General features: G+C 37.1%; 1 protein-coding gene across 1 annotated transcript; it reads left to right on the top strand.

The window, feature by feature from the left end:
• The first annotated feature begins 383 nt into the window (after positions 1 to 383).
• On the top strand, positions 384 to 16,255 carry LOC117426192 (rho-related GTP-binding protein RhoE). The gene is made up of 5 exons (XM_034043568.3): positions 384 to 694; positions 1,197 to 1,284; positions 11,612 to 11,721; positions 12,692 to 12,826; positions 14,147 to 16,255. The coding sequence occupies exons 1-5, from the start codon at positions 545 to 547 to the stop codon at positions 14,393 to 14,395; spliced, it is 732 nt and encodes a 243-aa protein (XP_033899459.1). The 5' UTR covers positions 384 to 544; the 3' UTR covers positions 14,396 to 16,255.
• The last annotated feature ends 6,540 nt before the right edge of the window (positions 16,256 to 22,795 follow it).

Genomic DNA, 22,795 nt, shown 5'->3' with positions numbered 1-22,795 from the left:
TTAATGCATCATTGTTTGCAATTTATATACATATACTGTATATATTATATAAACTATATATGACACTTTTTTCTAATGATACTGTCGTCTAAACAGTTGAATCTTGTTTAATTTTACAATACATGGTAAGGTCAAGCACCCAAAGTTGTATGCATTGTCCAGACTGGCTAATAAAATGTGAGTATTTTTTCACGATACCAAAGAGATCTTATTTGCTCAGAATTTACCTAAAGTATTGCTAGGGGGCGCTTGAATTGTAGTTGTGTCTGCAGTGCCTCTCAGTAAGTCCCTCTGTTGCCATATTTGGAAAAGTAGGCTGGTCTTGTGTGTGCTTGGAATGCGAAAGAAAGGGATTGGTTTTAGAGTGTCGTATATATAAACCGCCTAATGTAGTACAGAAGGGAAATGCATGTGGTATGTTAATGGGAAACTACTTCAGATAGAATTAGGAACACTTGCCTTGGTTCATCGTCTAGGAGATTTCAAACTGTTTTCGTATCACAATAGTTTGCTGGTTTCAAGGACGATTTAGAAAATAAAACCAATGAAGGAAAGAAGACAAAGCCAGAAACTATTTAATACATCCGGGATGGATCCTAACCAGAGTGTAAAGTGTAAAATAGTAGTGGTGGGAGATAGCCAGTGTGGAAAAACTGCTTTACTTCACGTGTTTGCTAAGGACTGCTTTCCTGAGGTACGTTGTGGATTTTGGCATCGCCTAATTTGGAATAATAATACGCAAACTTCTTTTCACCTACGAAGAAACCCCATTTTCTTTGCCCTACTATGGATTTAAAAAAAAAAAAAGATTTATTTTATATTTGAACATATAGCAGTAACCTGGCTTTGTATTATGTATTATTGTGAACTTTTGTTGCTTTGCTTTTGTTATTATTATTATTATTATTATTATTATTATTATTATTATTATTATTATTATTATTATTATTATTATTTGGTAGACCAAAATGCATAGTTCCAATATAAGAACATGTGTCTGATATAGAAATGGAATTCATCGGCAGCGTTATACGGTCCCTTGATTTGATTATGACAGGATGTATTTTACCAGCTGCCGGGCTAATGCATTCTTTTTTAGGCTACTGTCTGACTGTTACATTGCTATTCTTTTAATGTGTGACTGCCGTTATTAATTTCAAAGGACGATACTCAAATATGCTTTCCTTTTCATTTAGAACTACGTCCCTACAGTGTTTGAGAATTACACAGCCAGTTTTGAAATCGACACTCAGAGAATCGAACTGAGTCTCTGGGACACTTCAGGTAAGACAACAACAAACTCGCCCAAACAACACTTCTGTGCCAGAGTAATGACATTCCAGTCTAGTTAGTTGTAGCCTAGCTTAACAAAACAATGTTAATGTCATACTGAGACTTACATGTTCTACTGCCTTGTGACGTCTGTGCAAATCCATTATACATTGTATTTTCCCAAGGTCTCTCTCAACCTACTGTAGCCTACATTACGTGATCAAATGGAAATAAAATGCAATGTAAAAATCTATACAATAAATTTAGATGGGGACAGCCATACGCAGTTATTTGACCATTGCCCATGTATTAAATTTAGGCACCGAATGTACCAGTGCAGTACTTTATATAACGCCACCCAATGCATAATGTGTTTGTAATGTGATAAATCTAATGCAGTAATATGAATTGCATTAATACTGTTATACTGCATTCAGAGTTAGTGTCCAAAGTACTGCACTTTATGGCAGTAATACTGTAATAGGGTATACGATTTCAGAATATTCATCATTCAATTTGTTTAAAAGGGCGTTTCTGCATGCTAGTGTTCATGTTTTTCCACTTGGTATTTAAAGTTGTTGCATTTCTAATTATAATTATAAGATTCCAGCCAATTCATAAAAGTTGCTGCATTTAAAACCTGTGATTTGCCATTAATCCTTTGGTTTTTTTGCCAAACTCTGCAGAGCACAATAAAAGCAGGACCTAGATCACAAGGAGCATTATCTATAGCCATGAAATACTGGTTAGGGGAGGGTCAGCAAACTTCAGTGCAATATTTCTGTAACAGTTTTCCATTTCTGGGATCTGCCTTTTATTTAAGATCCGAAACTAGCTGACGTTGTGTTGCTGGCATGTATCGAATGAATGTGATTGAGTGCAGAGTCAGGCAGGAGTGGTAAATTGCTCTTCTCCCTCCCACCCCACCCCAAGACTTGCTCAACAGACACACAGAGGAGGACCCAGCTGATCATTGCAACTCAAATGCCCTATTACATCTGTATCGGTAGCATTAGAATTATTATATATATATATATATATAAAAAAAGCAGAATGCAATTACAAGCTGAAACATTTTCCATTCCGAGAGATGCATACAAAATCTTGCAGGCAAGCTGGATCGGATTACATTTCGTATCAGCTTCAAGCTCTGTATCTCTTTGGAGCTAGACTGTATGACAATGCATACACATATTGTACTGGCACTTCGGAGGATCAGTTAGTTAAAATGTTTGGTTTGTGTGCTGTATTCCCTCGCTTGGGAGGTGAGCATGCTCGATATAGTTAGGGCAGAAGTCCAATATATATTTTTATTTTTTCTCTGCATATCATAAAAGGCAAAGCTGCTTTTTAGTTCTTTCAAGTAACAGTAAAAAAATCTGCCAGATTCTAATCAGTAGAATAAATAGTTCAGGTTTTCAATTGGCCTTGTATGAAACTATAACCCCCAACAGAATCCGTTTACCAAGGTCTGGCAATAATTAACAGCTATTGCCAAATTCTTCCCGGCTCGCCATAATTGGCTGAATTCCTTGCAGCCATCTAACCTGCTTGTAAGCAGACATGTACAGCTGGGGTCCATAGCGGGTTGGAGGGCAGGCCAACTGACGTCTGCCAGTTAATTGCTGCTCTTGCCCAAACGCATCAAGCCATTCAAGGAGCTTCATCCTTCAAAACAACAGGCATTTCCTGCACAAAAACAAACATGCCTTTAGGAGAGTGTTTAAAGTATAGGATTTGTTATAGGGGGAGTTGGATGACTATCTAAAAGCCTAATAAATTAAATATATAGAAAATAAGTACTTCCACTTTTGGATTAATAAAACACCCAAATCTACCTGAATGCTCACTGGAAGGAAAGGGCAGGTAATTCGGTTGCATCTTGATGTGTAATTTGGCCTCCATTATGGTCTGGCCCAGCTGCTGTTTTTCTGATTATCTATTCCCATTACTTATTGGGTCAACTGGACCAGCAGTAAACCTGTCAACCAATCAATCATTTACACTGTCCTTAAATGTCAAGGTAGCAGTGGATGATATTTGTAATGGGTAATCCTTCAATTTAAGGCTGTTTTATTTAAGGCTGAGGCGATGCATTGATTTATTCATCCATCGTTTGATAACTATCGATAGTCAAGCCTGTGCATTGTTGTTGTGTGAAGGGTTTAAGCAAAGGAAAGTTTTAATTTTTTTTATTAAATTTGGAATCTGCAGTTATTTTTTGTATTAAGCGCAGAGCTTCTCTGCTCCCCTCAGGTCTGACTCACTGAATCTGCATGCGATTGAGCTCACCTTCTCCCCCTTGCCCCGCCCCCTGTGAGTGTTTATTGATGGGATTGCATCTGTGCAGGAATCTTCAAAGTAACAGAGCAAGTTAAGAGCGTTGTGTTAGAATTAAATACTGTATCGACCGAGCTACAAATACAATGCCTTCCGATGTTTGGCAATTATTTTCTAAAGTAAGACGGCACGAAAGTAAAGTAAAGAAAGTATTGTTTGGGATACTCCAGTAACAAAACGAATCTGCGTGACCATTTCATGAGATGACGCCCTACAAAACATCAAACAAAGTCTGCATTTATTCATCCAAACTACCCCGGAGTAAAAATGAAGGAAAAAAACCCAAGATCGTTCCAAAAGTTGTATCTTTGGTCAAAAGTATTAAGCATCCCGGCAACGTCAGTCCCTAGTGAGCAGTTATTCAGTAATGCTGGGCAGATTGTAAGCAAGTGCCAGTCATTGCTTAAATTAAAACAAAATGTGGACACTATCATGTTCTTTTAACACAATTAAAATATAAGCCATGGACAACACTTTTGTTACTAAACTGCAGTGGACAGTGATAACTTTGACTGGTTTTTTTGGGGGGATTTTGCTTTGACCCCCAACTGGTACAAACGAATAGGGTAAAAATAAATAAATAAATAAATAATAATAATAATAATAATATTAATAAATATATATATATATATATATATATATATATATATATATATATATATATATATATATATATATATATATATTTAATTACTATATGCATAAACAGATGTAATCAATTTAATATGCATAATAGTTTTTAAAGCATTGCTAGCAATGTAACACAGTAATCCACAGCTACACATGTATTACTGCTTTTTTAACCCTTTCATAACATCGATAAATTGATGCATCTGCTTTTCTGGAGAACGATATATTGATAGTGAAAAATTAGGCATCGCCCCAGCCTTAGGTTAATTTTTCTCCTGCTTTTAATGTCAATAACATTTGTAAAAGGGGTATAATTGTCATTTGAAGTTTTAGATGGGAATATCAACCCCACTTTGTTTCTCATTCTCGCTGCCCTTTCTGTGCCTGCCCCTTCCTGGTTAATAGGGATGGAGGTAATGTTTATGATGTGCAGTAACCAAGCTGTAAAAGATTAAAAAGGGAGGGGTGGGGGGGAGTGGGTAGGTCTCTGTACAAATTCCTTAGACAACCTATATATCCAGAAATATGGTAATCCACTCATTTCTGTTTTCAATGGATACACTTTGAACAGCTGCACAGAGAGCTGAGAATGTATTCGAGGGCTGACTTTCCTCCATTGTGAATTTCTTTTCTTTCTTTTTTCGTTTGCAGAAGCACTCATGTTTTATTCTTTGTGAAAATTCAGCTCAGCGGGTGTGTCCTTTCTTCCATGTCAGTTTACATATATCTTTGACCTGTGTTTGCATATCGCTGGGAACAAAAGAACGCCAAGCATGCTAGTCAAAAGAAGTTGGGGAAATTGTAGTACAGCACCTTGGGATAGTGCTGCTGTAGTTTGTTGGTTTATAATCTGTGTAGGTGGTGGGAAAGGCTTGTGTTCTCAGTAGCTGTTACAGTTTTAGCTTGGGGTGATCCAGAAATGTCTCGGTTTTACAGACAGATTTGCATTTGTGTGGACATGTCTGCATATACCCCTTTGAGGAAGCTCTTAATAGCCCTATGATGTCAGCCACGGCACTCGCACCAAATGGAAAAAGGACTGTACCTATTACATTGACGCTTCTTAATCCATAAAAGAAAGAAGTGACACTCTTTTATATAGTGAGAGCTCCATTTAGGTCATTTTAACTTTGGCAAGTACAAATATTGAATATTACATTGTGATTGTGTTTAAGTGAGAAAACGGGCCGGGTGTATATGTCGGCCTGAGGTAGAGCAGCTGTTAGATTGATTCTTTGAGGGGAGTCTATCAGATATCCAGTCCAATCAATACCTGCTTCTGCTTATCGCTGGGCAGGCAGAGACTGAAACAAAGGGCAGAATAACATTCTGCAGCTCCAATGAGGAGCCTGCTGACCCTTTAGAGAAGGCTCTTTCACATGCCTTTGTTCTCCGGTTCCCTCCTCCTGGGTTAATGGATCTGCATTGTCATTAGTGCAGGGACTGGTTTGGGATTCAGTTACTTGATTTTGTCCCCATAAACGCTTCAGTTTCCCTTTTAAAGAAAATATATGCACTGGTTCTTTTAAATCTTAGAAATGCCATGAATAACTTATTTTAAGACATGCATATGTATTCCCCTAATTCTTTTAAAATGTTTTTATATATTCTATCTATCTATCTATCTATCTATCTATCTATCTATCTATCTATCTATCTACAAATATGCTATATATATATATATATATATATATAGCATGTTTGTTCTCCATTTTTCTCCATCACCGTATTGAGAATGAGATCTGTAAGGGAAGTCTTTCATTTTCCATGCCCCTCCTGTTGCCCCTCTCCCAAACAGTAACTGTATAATAATAATTATACACTATGCATTTTAAAGTTACCTTGGAGTAAATTAGTATAATCATGCTTATGGGGAACTTACAGAACGTGGTATTGAATTAGTTTTCTTTTCAATGGTTGGGTATTGTTACAGATATCTCATTACAGAACTCGCTGCTGAGTAAATGGAAGCTGCATGGTTGAGATTCCATAGACTATTCGTAAGGGTTGTAACTTTTACAGTACAATAAAACTATTGTCACTGCATTACAGTGACTGTTTAAAAATCCCTCCTGATGAGACATCAAATCAATATGATAGATTTGCCTCATTTTAAATGCCGTTGAGATATTTGTCATTTATTGACTGTAAACGTTAGAGTTTTCACTGTTTCTTTTAACAATAAGGGTTGTAGGATCACATAGTAATGTAGTCTGAAGATTGTCAAAAACCACTGTAAAATGTATATACTGTCTACTTTTTATGAAAAGATTCTTTTTTTTTTATTATTTATTTTTTTAGTGGACTATTCTCAGTAAACGTGTCACGTCTAAAATCTTTTTAAAATATAGAAAATAATGAAGACCAAAAAATGTAGATTGTCTGGAGCATTAGCAATGTAATTAAATTCATGGATGCCTTTGGGGACCTCAAACAAATTAGCTTTACTTTCAAAAGTAAAGCTAAGAAATGGGAGAAAACTTATCTCCCTGCTGCCTTGTATCTGTATCGCTCGCTCCTCGCTTCCTTCTCTTCTACACTCATGTCTGCCAAACGCTCCTACTTCCATTCTATCATTCAGTCCTCCACTAACAATCCTCGTAAACTTTTCTCTACCTTCTCCTCCCTCCTTAGCCCACCCTTCCACCCTCCTCCATCTCGCCAGATGGCTTTTCCGCCTTCTTCTCCTCCAAAATCACAGACATCCGCAAACTCTTCACTACCTTGCCTCCTTCCCCACACATACCCTGTCTGCTCACTCCCTCCCCACCACCCTCTGCAACCCCTACTATTCTACTCTCCTTCTCCTCCTTCTTGCCCCTCTCAGACTCCGATCTGTGCTCTCTGCTCCAGAGCCATAAACCCACCACATGTGCACTGGACCCCCTCCCCACTCACCTCTTCCAGGCTGCTGCCCCTGCCCTACTCCCTTTTATTTCCTCTCTCCTCAGCACCTCTCTGCTCTCTGGCTGTTTCCCCTCTGCCTTCAAACAAGCCTGCATTACCCCCATCTTGGATCCCACATCCCTCCAGAACTACTGTCCTGTCTCCCTCCTCCTGTTCCTCTCTAAAGCCCTCGAGCGAGACGTACTAAACCAGCTCTCTGCTTTCCTGTCAACACATTCTCTGCTCGACCCCCTCCAATCTGGTTTTCACCCTGTACTTTCCACTGAAACTGCTCTTCTCTCCGTCACAAACTCTGCTCGTGCCACCTCCCTCTCCTCTGTCCCAATTCTCCTCGACCTCTCTGCTGCCTTTGACACAGTTGACCATACTATTCACCTGTCCTCCCTTGCTGACCCAGGACTCTCCGGCACTGCTCTTGCCTGGTTCTCCTCCTACCTCTCTGAGTGCATGTATTAGGTGTCCTGGCATGTCTCACCCTCTGCCCCTTGCCCTCTTTTGACTGGTGTCCCCCTAGGCTCAGTCCTGGGACATTTCCTGTTTTCTCTCTACACCTGCTTCTTGGGTCCCTTCATTTCCTCCCATATCTCTACCTGTCTGTCGGCCATCTCCTCCTGGATGCACTAGCATCATCTCAAACTCAACCTCTCCAAATCAGATCCCCCCCCCCCTTCCTCCCCCACTGCTGATCTTTCTATCTCTATTCCGCTTGAATCCACAACCCTCTCTCCCTCCTCATCCACCAAAAGCCTTGGTGTCACCTTTTGACCCCTCTCTGTCCTACTCTCAACACATCTGTACTCTGGCACGCTCCTATCGCTTCTTCCTCAGCAACATACACAGAATTCACCCCTTCTTCACCGATTGCTTGACACAGCTCCTGGTTCAGGCCTTGGTACTGTCCCGCCTTGACTACTGCAACTCCCTGCTGGCCGGCCTTCCTGCCTCTGCTACCCGTCCACTCCAGCTCATCCAAAACTTTGCTGCTAGCCTTGTCTTTTCCCTTCCCCATTTCTCCCACGCTTCACTGCTACTTCGCTGTCTGCACTGGCTCCCTATCCAATTCAAAACACTTGTACTCACCTATCGATGTCTTGACCATTCTGCTCCTTCCTATCTCCAGACTGTAATTTCTCCCTACACCCCCTCTCGCCCCCTCTCCGCTCCTCCACCTCTGGCACAGACATATGCACAACATGCCAGGTGTCGGCAGAACTGCATAATGAATTCAACTGGGGTCTACTGGAAAGGTGCCTTGCTCTGGAATTAAAAACACACATTTAAGCAACTTAATCTTCACTTATCCAAAAACAAAATACACTGTGTCAAATAAGGCTCATTGTTCATCGCTTTTAAATACAGGCTGTCTGCAATGGAAAAGTGGTTCAAGTCCCAGCTGGAGACTTTTTAGTTCAATCTGACTTCAGTTAAAAGTAAAGTGTTTTTTTAAATTTATATATATTAGTTAGTTATCTTAATGGAGACCCTGTTACATATGAGAACCACAAAACACAATAACCATCTACCGTTCATTGTTCAAAAGAGACCCTTTAATTGAACGAAACATAAAACTGAACAACATCATACTGACAACTGTCTAGCAGCCATACCAAAACAGCATGTTTTTTTTTTTATTTTAAGCGGTTGTTACTAGCACACAATACTGAGCCATATGGCGTTGTGTATGAGTAAACACAGCATGGCATAGCACTGTAAAATCCTTTTATCGTATGTTTATCATATATACATTTTAAATGCAGTTTAGTATCATCTGGTATGCTCTCCAGAGTGTCGGATCTAGTACTACTTGGTGTTTACCATTGACATCCTGTCTGATATTTCACTTTGAACTTTGTATAAACAGGCTTTCTGGGCTTGTTAAATATGAATTGGGTGTGGTACCTTTCTACTCTTCCTTGGTGCAGTTTGTGATTAGTACCTGGAAGTTACATTTTTTGGAACAATTACCAGGTTTAAACTGTGAGAAAATAAATGGTTATGAAACACTAGATGATGTCTTTGCAGGTATCTTCCAGTCCATTTTAATTGCCCTTTCAAAAAAATAAAAAAAATAAAATAAAATTCATAAATCAAAGAGACAGTGGTGCGTTTCCTGAATAGGCCTGTGGTGAACCTTAATGGCATGCTGTCAGTTTGACAGATAGGAGTATGGAAGTATGTCAGAAACTGCTGACACTTTTGCCAAGCCCTGTTTTTATTTTCAAAGACAGAGAGGAATAAAAAAAATAATTAAATACTAAATTCTACTGAAATAAAAAGCAAAGCAGTCAGGGGCACTCGCCAACCAGCAGGCAATACATGTAATTTTATTTCAGATCTCCTCTGCCCAGCGTTTGTGTTTCCCGCATCAGTAGTTCCACCTCATGCATGTGGGTGACAGCTGTCCACTTTAGATACCACAGATCACTAATTGCTTAAGTAATGGTAAGGGCAATGCAGGGCTGCCAGAACCGATATGGGGTGTTTGTAAAATAGATTTCAGCCTGTTTTTTCTTAAAACTAGCAAAGAAATCTGTAACGACTGATAAACAGGCTTGTGGATTCAATAATTCACCTTTTTGATTAATCTGTCCTTGGACACTGCAAAACCAGCGTCAAGGGGAATGTCCCTAATAAGAAACCAACAGGACAGGATAAGCATGAAATAATTTTCAGTTATTACTAGATTTTTAGCTATTTTTATTTATCAATTGTCATTTCCTTCTTGGAAAAACTAAACCACAAACCTTTGCTGACAAGTGACCCATTTAACACGCTACCTGCTTAGCACTGGTTCCAACTAAAAATGAGCCAATCACCTCATAATGACTTATATATTTTATATTAATAATACTCAGTAACCCAACTGTTCTAAGAGGTATGAAACAAACAGCTGGGAAACGTCTTTTGTTTCTGCACTGCTGTGAATACATGTTTAAAGCATAAGGGAGGGAAACTCTGTTTATTTCAACTGCCAAACTCCCAAAGGCCATCTTCTACTTCGAAAACAAAATTCCATAGATTCCTCGCTCTGTTTCTGTATGTTACGAGAGCTGTTCACACAGTCATTCCACCTTGATGTAATGCTATACATACCCCAGAGAGGAGTTTCAGTCAGAAGGGAGTGTCCAAAAAAGGCTACAGATCTTGGAATTATTTCAGTCTGGGAATCTGTGTAGCACACAGAGAAATATCTGATTAGTCAGAAGACTTGTTTTTCATAAATCTGCTTATTAATTCACGAGTTTACTTATTTAAAATATAGCAATGGCACTTGACGACAAGGTGAACTTGACCAAAATTCAACATAAAACTGATATGCACTCATAGACTGGAAAATATAATCAAATCGTTATACTTCCCATTCCATAGTCTCAGGGTTAACAATCTGTCAGACTGTACTATAAAATAGCTGTGAAATACAAGCAGCTGCTCACTCAGTGTTTAGATTTGTTAATGGGCTTCTGTCAAAAGTAAAGTTAATTCTAATCTTGCAGAAGACCAGCAACACAAGTGTTCTCTCTTTGGTCAATGTTGCCATTTTATTAAAGACTCGATTTTCAAAGCCTCAAATCCATCAGTACGCAGTGACAACAAATACCAATACCTGTCCTTGTTGTAATACCTCACCAATTGTTTTAATGGTAATTTATTTGAAGTAATTCTTGAAAAAAAATAACAAACTCCAATAACGCATCTATAAATGAGAACACACCACACCGCTGTGGTTCGACAGGGCCTCTACTACTTGGTTTTTAATATGTAGAATTAAATTACTGTACTTTAGGACCTGGTCAATATAATAATAAAGGACATGATTGGAGCAAAGACCTGAGCTAGGAAAGGCAAGGTTGCGTACCCCTGTATGATTGCTGGTAAATGTATGTATTTATGGTAGGCCCAAGGGGATATTTCCAGCTAGAGAGTATTAGTACATTGTAATTGAGATATTTTATCAACCCATAAAAGAGAAATATGAACCGCTTCATAAAGGAAGAAAGGAAGTGCTTAAACATTTTGGTTACCGGTTCCAACTGCATTAGCAAATCATTAGTAAGCTCCCTTTGTCCTGCAGCAATGATGGTAATCTGAAGATATATAGTACTGTAGTATCCTTTTATGTGAGATCGTAATACATGTACTGTTTATGTTGGAAATGGCTGGAACTTCATTACAGATCTTAGTGTGCAGGACATTCCTGCCATGGCAGCAGTTTTCAGAGTTTTAATATTAATTGTACAACAAAGTGTTATTTTTGGCCCCGGGTGGCTTAATGGTGGTCTCATTGAGCAGAAATGTATGTTTTTGTTTCACGATAAGCACTCCATTAGACTTTGTTTAATCAAGTTCTGCTTTGCTTTAAAAAAAAACAAAAAAAACAAAAAAAAAACAATCTGGATACAGTTAAAACAAGAAAATGAATATTCTGAAAAGGTAAACGATCTCGTCTGTTTTTCATTTGCAGGGTCTCCTTACTATGACAACGTGCGGCCTCTCTCCTACCCAGACTCTGATGCTGTTCTCATTTGCTTTGATATAAGCAGGCCCGAAACCCTTGACAGTGTCTTAAAGAAGGTGAGTACTGGGAATAATATAAAGCATGTTTTCTAATTAGATGTGGCCATCACAATGTGGAATCCTTTCCCATTGTTTTCTAATGTTTAGCCCATATGTTATCTGGTCCCCTAGCTTTGGGTTCCTCCTAGCTTTTTAAAAGCTGGACGGTCAAAAGTTGTCAGCTGGCACTTCAAAGGATAATACTTGCCTTTTGAAACGTGATGTCAGCTGACATGCCACTGTTTTGTAACCTATGGCTTCAGTGTCTATGAGTCAGAGGGCGGCAGTTGGCCTGTGAAAACAATTGCCAGACTGAGCACAGTACAAATGCTATACTGTGGAGCATATAAGTCTGAATTGAGGTTAATTAGTCATGCACAGTATACATATTAAACTATAGATTACAAGTTTTTTTTTTAAATTGATAAGAACATTCCAAGGTAGTGACTACACTTCTGCTAACACTATGGTCTGGTCACTGCACTGTGTGAAGGTACATACAGTTTAGGATTAGAGCTATTATAGGAGGCTGTGTGGTCCAGTGGTTAAAGAAAAGGGCATGTAACCAGGAGGTCCCCGGTTCAAATCCCACCTCAGCCACTGACTCATTGTGTGACCCTTGACAAGTCACTTAACCTCCTTGTGCTCCGTCTTTCGGGTGAGACGTAGTTGTAAGTGACTCTGCAGCTGACGCATAGTTCACACACCCTAGTCTCTGTAAGTCGCCTTGGATAAAGGTGTCTGCTAAATAAACAAATAACAAATACAATGATCTCAAGCCACTGTGAATGAAGGAGGAAGTTGAGCTAATTCTCTGAAATTCAGACAATACTTAAATTATAAAAACTATATTTCATGAAAAAAATGAAAAGTATGATTGTTGCCACAAATAGAATTTTGACAACTGGGTCCCAGCTGTCATGGGATTTAATGGGATGTAAAAATATATATGCTTGTGCTTACATGCAAAACTTTTTTTTTTTTTCAGTGGAAAGGTGAGATCCAAGAGTTTTGTCCTAATACAAAAATGTTACTAGTGGGATGCAAGTCTGATCTCCGCACCGCTCTCAGCACGCTAGTAGAGCTGTCCAATCACAGACAAACGCCAGTATCGTACGATCAGGTAAGTGTTTTTGTCTTTCTGTTCACATAGCACCAGTATTTTACATGATGACTAATAAAAACAAGTTGTTTCTGCCATCTGTCTGACTAATCTGACAGGACTAAGCCAAAAATACACATAGACATGTACAAATCTAGATCACTTAGTGCCACAATGTTCTGTTTTTCTGTTTTTTTTGAAGTAAAAGACAGGGCTTCTATGTTGGTCAGTTCAAACTGGTTTATTTGAATGCATGGGTGTGGTGCATTGATGCAGCATTATTCTTCTAGAAGCTAAGGATTGCTTTTTTGTTTTCTTTACCCATGTTAAGAGTTTAAACTATTCATACTGAAAATTAAGTATATACAGTCTAAGAGTCTTTTCTTTCAAAATACATCATAATCCCAATAATGGTACACAGTGTAAACTCCTCCTTCATGGGTGTCTTCAAAAATCAAATACTTAAACACCCAAGATTTCTGTTTGCTTGGTATGTTAGCAGTAGTGCATAACAATGTTAAACTTCTCTGCATGTTCAAGTAATTACTCTTTCCTATCAGACAGTTTTCAAATGCCTAATGCATTTTAACTGTACATTTAAATATATCAAATGCATCATTTGGAATTATATAGACTGGTTTACTGTATTTGTCTTCAGTCAAATACAATACTTAACGAATGTTATTATTATTATTATTATTATTATTATTATTATTATTATTTATTTCTTAGCAGACGCCCTTATCCAGGGCGACTTACCATCGTAAGCAAATACATTTCAAGTGTTACAATACAAGTAATACAATAAGAGCAAGAAATACAATAACTTTTGTTCAGATGTTTTGGAGAGTCTATTATCAGGATCTTTCCCACATACGATCACTGACAGGTTGTCTTCAGCTATTGATCCACAGAAGAAATGTACAAGGCTTTGACATTTGAAGTTTGAACTAATTCTCGTTCGCTTCATTCTCATTAATTTTTTATTTTATAATCTTTAAGAGCTTTTTGGAAATTAATTTAACGGTGAGGAATTCAAATTAAGATTTAATCCATGCCATTAAAAAACGTGAAGGCAATGTTACATTTGATCAGTATTTATAGTTAAGCAGTAATTTATTTTTACATCAACAATTTTAATTACAACTTGCCTAAAGGGAAAGGTGAGAAACAAATTGGTTTATTCACCTAATGTCTGGTCTAAGAATTGTTCATACACTGCTTCTGAGATTCCCTTGCAAAGCAGTAGCAATAATTGGTACAGCTTATAAAAAAATCCGCTTGCTAAGAACAGCCATTTTACCTGATTTTTAAAAATATATTTTTGTGCCCTTTTTCTAGGGTTCCAACATGGCCAAGCAGATTGGAGCACCATACATAGAGTGTTCATCTTTGCAGTCGGAGAACAGCGTAAGGGACATTTTTCATGTGGCCACCCTAGCATGTGTAAACAAAACGAACAAAAATGTCAAACGCAACAAGTCAACAAGGGCAACCAAGAGAATTTCACACATGCCTAGCAGACCAGATCTTTCCGCAGTCACCTCAGAATTGAGGAAGGACAAAGCAAAGAGCTGCACAGTAATGTGAGGCATCTGAACTGGAGGGACGGAATGCCAATACTTTTATGGACAAGAAAGGCGGCTGGTGAAGATTCAATGAGGTGCACTGCCCCACAGATGTGAAACAAGGGCTCTGTCAGCACTTTAAAAAATATTCTTCACCCTCGGTTTTTATATGCTTAACAACCAGAGCAGAGAACTGGAATTAAGGGTGTAATTGAAGCAAAAAAAAAGCATCTTCACGGTTTCTGAAAAAAAAGCCAAATACAAAAAAAACCTTAAAAGGCCTCAAAACTAAATATAAAGTTGTATGAACTCTAAAAAGTAGTCATTTATAATCCACTCCAAATATATCTGCATTTTACTTGAGCAGTCATATCTGACCCAATTTCCTCCATCAACAGGAAATGACCTCATTCTTTTCTAGCTTCTGGAGGTGACATCTTGACCGTTTGGGAGTTTAGCAGGAAAATGTCAGTACTGCCAATTTCTTCAGGAAGAGGTGTGGATTGATGTTCTCTAAGCAGCATAGCTTCCTGAAGAAAATGTGAAAAGCACGACCTTTTGAGGTTGCTTCATCTCTCTCCTAATCGGATGATTCCTCACCGATCTAAAAACATACCGTAGGCTGCTGTGCTCTTCAACAAAATGGATTTCATGTGCAGGTTCCACGTCCCAATGGTGCAGGACGCAGGGCAACAGATGCCAAATGGCAGAACAACACTGTGGTTTAATCCAGTTTAAAACTGATTTTATTTCCCCCTTCATTTTGTAACCAACTTCTCATAGGGAAATAGTTGGCTTTATTTGTTCTGTATGGAAATTAATTTTGCACCATCACAAAATGTCTGAAAGTACATCCAATTTACTAGACAAAAAAATAAATAAATCTGGTTTCATATCGTACTGTGCTCTAACCATAACCTGAAACATAACCAATAACATCATTTTTTTTTGTTGTATTTTTTAAATGTTTTAAATCCGTACCCAGGGTACAGGGTAGTACCGTGGGTGCATATCTGCAGACATACCCAATCCCATTGCTCAAGTCAATCAGCATTGCTGTCATTTGCCTATATACAAATGGGTGATCATTCCTAGTACAGCAGTACTAGACAGCAAGAAGTTGCCCAACTGTAGTCAATACATTTTCTAAAAATGTTTTAATGTATGGCATTATAACTATTTATCTGAATTCCTTCATAAACTTCACAAGGACTAAAGCATCCTTTGCACCTGTAGGCCTGGCATTTTATTTCTTATATAATGGTTTCCTCGGCTATGCAACAGTAGCATATCTGTATGGCTCAGTAATTTGACAAAACAAATATATCATTTCAGTCTTTAACTCCATTGGTTGAAGGGCACAGCAGCCTATGGCACGTTTTAAAAGCCAGTTGAAAAGAAAACAGGCTGATATTAATAATATATCACTACGTAATTTATGGAGGGTTTTATTTAGGATTATCTGAATAGGAAGCATAGACCAGGTACTGAATACAAAACAACCCCACAATATTCAACATGTAACAATTATCATAGTTGCACTTTGTTTTGTTTTGCAAGAAGATAATAACAATATCGTTCCTGTATTTAATACTCCACATGACTGGAGGATGTTTAATTATAAACTATGCTTTCAGATTGGTGCATCAGTATCCTTAAGGGCAGTATTATAAACTAGCTGGCAAGTGCTTTCTGTATTTAAATGTAAAGAAAAAAAATTAAGTTATAAAAAAAAAGAAAAAAAAAAGATTTAACCATTGAGCATCATCACTTTTTTGAATGTTGAAGTCCATTTGTAAGTCTGTTTTTGTTGGTGTTTCCGCAGTATTTATTGAAGTATAATATTTTTTCCCTTGAAGTAAATAAATACAAAAAAATGTTATATACATTTTTGCAATTTTTTCTTTCAGTGTGAGGTTTCTTTTCTGAAATGTGGTAAAGATATAGAAGAGGTAAAACACAGTACATCAGTTATGGTAAACTGCAGGACTAATGTACAAACTGGCATTCACTAAAGCTGACACATGAGCATTCAGTGGGATTTGCATACAGTTTCCCCAGTTGTTTTCATTGGAAAAGATATGTGGTAACCCAGAATTATAATTAAAAAAATGTAATTCGGAAATGTACTTTAATCCACAAAAATGTTAACACCGGTAGCAACTGAAGAGAGAATCCGGACAAACAAACAAAAAAAAATTACAATCGAAAGATGTGTCTTTTGAGAAAAGATGGTGGAGAATATGTACAGTATACAATAATACAGACCTGGTAAGGGCCATTTATTTGTTCTGGAAAGTTCTTATTTTCTTTTATATAAAAGAATGCCGTTGCAGCATGTGTGAAAGTGCAAAGAATATGGTGTTGTTCTTGATTATAACGTTCTTAACAGCCTGAGGAAATAATATTTCATGTGGCATTAAAGGATCTCTGTTTCGCTGCTTTTATGGGCTGTGTTTAGGTAAGGATTTCTTAAGAACTGCAATGCATCGAACTCTAATAACAATTTATCTGATGTATTTATTCATTCTTTAACCAGGAAAAAAACCATTGAGACAGAGTGTCCTGGCAAGATGACCAGAAACAGACAGCAGTAATTTCACATCCCTAAAAACATCATCACTCTAAAAGAAAATCTCATCATACATTCAATCTGGGATCAGAAACAATTACACTTCAATAATTCTTGGAATTGACTCATTAAAATACATTTAATCTTAGTCATTATTCTTTGTTTAGCTGATATATTTGGGTTATTTATCTGATGCTCAATCATATCCCGGATACTCTTGTCCAGACTATTCCATGCCATAGGGGTGCTGTAGCTAAATGCTGGTCGGCCAGCCCAGGACCTTCTCCAAGGCACTTGATAAATAAGTGCAAGATTGTAAACTATACTTGGGTATATTTATCTATAGCAACAAACCTATTACAGTTTTACACACAAAAAGTACCCAGTGCAATTGCCTTCCACAATTAAGTGACATCCAGTTTAAAGTAGCCAGTAACTGGCAGTGATGGGTTTGAGGGTGGTATTCTAATACAAATCTGGCTACTTTGTTCATTAATCAATCCAATTTTTTAAATTGCTCAGCAGAGGCATGTGAAAATGAAATATCACCATCACCACCACAAACAAAGGAAAAATACAGCTATTTATAACACGATTTCAACTTTAAAGCATAGTTTTTTTCGCTGTTGAAAAAAAAAAATGTTTTTGAGCTATTTTCTTTGAGATAGTTAAAATATGCAGCTCAAACTTAAGCTATGATCCAGCCAGATCCCAAGATATTGAGAACTATCCACCACCGCAAGAGGCTCTCCAGTCAGTGAAGGAAGGATTAAGTCTTTTGTATTAAGCAACAGCTTTAAATTCCAAAAACTTTGTACAATATTAAAATTAAAACAATATTATTATTTTAATTGTGCCTGTGCCAGAGTATCCAGTAGTATAAAGCACTGAATCATCCACATATAGATGACATTCAGATTCTGACACACATCATCAATATCAATTATTGAATATTATAATAAACAAAGTTTAATGAATCCAAAACAATATTTATATTAGACCTGTGCTTACATTAATACGCCTTTTTTGCAGCTTCATGAAAATTTGGCTTTGCTTTACTTGCTAAAAAACTGACAATAACTTGGCTGGAGTTTTTCTTTTGTTGAATTAATATAAATACCAATAGCTCCACATTGAACGGTATGCCGAGCCCACCTCTTTCATGTCTTGAGCAGAGCTGTCGGATGCAGCCATCACAAACATGCCAGGGACAGATGAAACCAGTGTGTCTTCAAGCAACTATGGCCTGTTTACCCAGAGGACACCTTGTTTAAGTCAGGCCAGGTCTTCACACTTGATTATACAGCAAACTCTCTGAGAATTACTCACACCTGATCAAATAAGGTCCCGGATTCATTCATTCAACTGGGATTACAGCAATGCCTATCTATGGTTCATAATATGGCCTACCAGCAAAATTCTTGTCATATACTGTGGTATACCGTGAAATACAAGTGTAGATATAGTAAAATCACCTTTACCATTTAAACTTTTATAGTTCTAGGGACATTTCAAATGGGGAGTTTCAGCTTATTCTGGCTGCATTGTAGTTTATGTTTAAAAATATAAAACTAAGATAAGGAAAGCAATTTGTTTAAATAAAAATACATTCATGATAATATTTTCCATTTTCCATTATAAAACGCATCCTGCAACACAAGGGCAAAGGTGTAGTAAAGCATTGTGAAAGCATTGGAAAGCACAGCAAAGCATAGCAAATGCAAATTAAAGTGTGAAATTACCAGGATAATACCTTGATAAACCATGAATACATTTACAAAGCTAACTGAGCATGCTAAGATTACACATTTAGTGGCTATTATGATTGAGTTTTATAATTACTGCTGTGCAAAAAGACCCAATGAAGCCGGAAAATGACCAGATAAGCATTTGACTCTTTATTAACAAATGACATGTTAACATGTGAAAGCCATAAACCTGAAGAACGACAGCAGCTGTGCGTAATCTATAAAATAATGAAAAATGGTGTATTCTATGTAATGCTTTCCTAACTGAAATATAAACTTTTTATCATTAATATTATTTAGAGTTAAAAGAAATCTATATATATTCTCTGGTTTTCCTTTTTTTCTTGTAATGTTAAAATGTATTGTTTTGCATATTAGGAAGACATGTGTTTCATACAAAGAAATAAAGAAAATGTAGAAATTATTAACAATCACATTGCATTTAGTATTGCTAATGAGGAATAATATATTGCACAATTATATTAACCATCATATGCTTTCATCACATAATTGTGAACATGGGAAAAAGAATATTGGTCAAAGTTGAATAGCACATTTTACTATCAATTATATCTGTTGGCTATGAATGTGACTAAAACGACTACAGGAAACAGGAAAATAAAATACTACTAACTATTCACCAGGTGAAGTCTTCAGTACAATCCTTACGTTGATTTCTAAACCTGTTTTAATTACTTCTTATAGAAACAAACAGAAGGGAAACATCCTTCTAGTACTTCCTTGACCATTGGCTTAATTCCAAAACACATGCTGCATACATAAGTTCTAGTCGATACAGTGGAATGTGGTTCCGGTAGAAACACTTTTGATGTATTGTATGTTTATCTCAACCCAACTAGTGTCACAACAGCACAGCAACACCTTGCATGCCCTAGCCCTGGGTGCATAATGCAAACTTCAAAGTTTAAAATGTGGTCTGCAAGCAATGGCGGTAATAGCAAAACCCTACTTACTATTGCCCACTAAGTTGAAAGTGTGCATTCATAGTCTAGAAACCTACATTCTATTTGCAATATTTACTTTTAAGTAAATTTGATGAACAGCATGTAAAAAACAAATTCTATATACCAAAATAAAGGTGATTGTTCTTGTGTTTTACCAGTTTAGGTTGAAAGTAAAATAAAACTTCTGAATGTTCATGGTTTACATGGAATGTTCATAGAAAATACATGACATTTGTATCCTAGGGTATTGGACTCTGAGGAGAAATAAGTCTGCATTAATGTTAAATAATTTTGTGTAAATGCATCTATGATATGGACCATGCTTACCAAGTCTAAAATCAAGTGTACATACTGCTCAAGACTGCACTGTAAGTCAAAGATCACAGTACCTCACTGTCTCTGTACTGTGCATGTAGCATCTCTGTCACCATGTGCGTTAATTTGGGTACAGATGTTTTGACTGTTTTTTTTTTTTTAAACTCTATAAACTAGTAACAAAAAATCAAGCACATGAGCATAAATAAAGGTTCCCACTGAATTACTGAATTATTGTACCAATCAATATGTGAATACAAGCCTTCATACACTCAAAATGTACCAATAATCCAATAAGATTGGTAATGAATGACTAGACTGTAGTTTTCAGCTATTTCTTCAATGGATTATGTCTTATCAATAGAACACTACACTACTTTCATTTAAAATTTCAGCTGCTAAAGGAGATAAGGGACACAAGAAAACTTCCTTGAGCAGATATAGACTGAATCTCAATAAAACAAGGATGTTGATTTAAGAAATGCAGTAAACAAAACAACAACATGATTAATACCACTTCTTTTTATTTTACTTCATGTTACTGACAGAACTCTGTGGTGCTGCCTAGTAAAGTGCTGACAAAGATCCTTTAATTTTAGACAGGGATAATTCATTCTTAACTTCGTTTCCATAGTAATGATTTGTAGCACAAATTAGTCAATACACTTTAAATAAATGCACTGCTGCCACCCACTTCCCCTTGATTCCTTTAATATTCATAAATATAAAAACAACACAAACCTTTAATTTTGGTGCTACATAATGCAACCTTTCAGAACCCAACCATTTTGTTCACACATTAATTAATAAATTAACCAATAGTTTGTTTGCTTACAGAAAATTCATGCTACCAATAACATTTTGTGAGTTGTATTATGTTCTGCTTGTTTGCTATACTATTTCTGTTTTCTAATTGATTTCAGCAGTATAAAAGGTCCCAATTTAATTAGCAATTATTATTATTTATTTCTTAGCAGACGCCCTTATCCAGGGCGACTTACAATTGTTACAAGATATCACATTATAAATTATTTCACATTATACAGATATCACATTATTTTACATACAATTACCCATTTATACAGTTGGGTTTTTACTGGAGCAATCTAGGTAAAGCACCTTGCTCAAGGGTACAACAGCAGTGTCCCCCACTGGGGATTGAACCCACAACCCTCCGGTCAAGAGTCCAGAGCCCTAACCACTACTCCACACTGCTGCCCAAATTATGAGTTTGCAGAGCTACAGTATAGCCAACAGGCCTCTTGAATTGTATAATTTGGAAACTAAAAAAGAGATGGGGTTTGAGCGTGCAGTCTACTACACGTGACGTATAAAGCACAATGCATATTACTGCCTTAATATCGTTCCAAACCGCATGAGATAACATCTCTTATATAATAAGAGACACTCTACACACAACTTAGTACCTTATATGGAATCCTTCTGTTTCTAGGTCTTTCCTTGAGAATGGCTCTCTAAAAATGGATTGTTGTTGCACAAGTCAAGGTATGTTTTTGCTTCAAATACCACACATACTTATTATTATTATTACAGACACCCTTATCCAGGGCGACTTACAATTGTTATAAGATATCACATTATTTTACATACAATTACCCATTTATACAGTTGGGTTTTTACTGGAGCAATCTAGGTAAAGTACCTTGCTCAAGGGTACAACAGCAATGTCCCCCACCTGGGATTGAACCTGCGACCCTCCAGTCAAGAGTCCAGAGCCCTAACCACTACTCCACACTGCTGCCCCACTACTCCACACATATAAACACACAAGCATGCATGCACGCACGCACACACATGCACACACGCACACACACACACACACACGTACGCACGCATGCACACACACACACACACACACACACACACACACACACACACTAAAAACAGTGGTTATCTCAGAAATAATTACTGTGAAATGCATAAAGTAGAATGTAATAAGTGCTGGTTGCTGCGGGGTGTATTTTTTTAAACGTGTATGCTGTGTGGGCTGAGGGGGCTAATAAACGGAATACAATTAACTCATTTCATCATTTCTTACAACAACATTTCATTGTTTCAATCTCCGTACACAAAACATGCCTTTAAATAGATACCAAACAGTTGCTCATTTTTATGCTGAATGAGTGCAATTCAAATTCTGTCAGACTAGCATATTCATTATTGATATCTATTGCCTTTTCTAAGAGCTAAAACTGCAGACTGTACTAGATATTGACTGTCGAAATTCTCATCAGGCAAAGATAAATCTGCATTTATAGTCATGGTAGGAAGCCCCCAAGGGCAATAAGCAAACTCTATGTATGTGGGGGTCTGCCCCTGCAACACTGTTTTGTAAGTCCTTGAACCAAGAACTTTGTATCATCAAAATATTCAGCACAGCTTTAAAACTATAAAAGAGAACAGTCTTGGCCAGGTTATTGAAGAATGCTCTGCACATGGTTAGCTAGCTCTTTGAATGCCTTAAAAGGTTTGGGTAAAGGTCAAACCCTGTTTAAATTTGATCCATTATCTGTAATTTAAATGTATGTTTGGGAAAAGCTGAGATAGAAAATGAAAATCTAAAAAAGAAAGAAATGCAGTATGAAACTGGTCATGGAGAAAGCCTGATTCCAAATTCATACTCAAATGTGTTTGTTTGGCCTTTCTAGAGTAGCCAAGAAGCACACAGATCCCAACCAAATTCTGCAAATCACAGTAATTAGCTTCACGCTTCAAACCATACATTTATTTTTTGTTATTTTTTTACCCAAAGCCCAAATATCTGTTTCATTAATTGATCTTTTCCTTAAACTGTGGCTCAA

This window comes from Acipenser ruthenus, chromosome 11 (genome assembly GCF_902713425.1).
Source record: "Acipenser ruthenus chromosome 11, fAciRut3.2 maternal haplotype, whole genome shotgun sequence".
Lineage (NCBI taxonomy): Eukaryota > Metazoa > Chordata > Actinopteri > Acipenseriformes > Acipenseridae > Acipenser > Acipenser ruthenus.
The sequence above is the reverse complement of the archived record's forward strand: the minus strand, read 5'-3'. Positions and strand labels throughout refer to the sequence as shown.

Excerpts from the sequence above, each read along its gene's own strand:
- LOC117426192 (XM_034043568.3), top strand. The coding sequence starts at position 545 with ATGAAGGAAAGAAGACAAAGCCAGAAACTATTTAATACATCCGGGATG. Across the intron at positions 11,722-12,691 it reads TTGACAGTGTCTTAAAGAAG|TGGAAAGGTGAGATCCAAGA; the intron begins GTGAGTACTGGG and ends TTTTTTTTTCAG. Across the intron at positions 12,827-14,146 it reads CGCCAGTATCGTACGATCAG|GGTTCCAACATGGCCAAGCA; the intron begins GTAAGTGTTTTT and ends CCCTTTTTCTAG.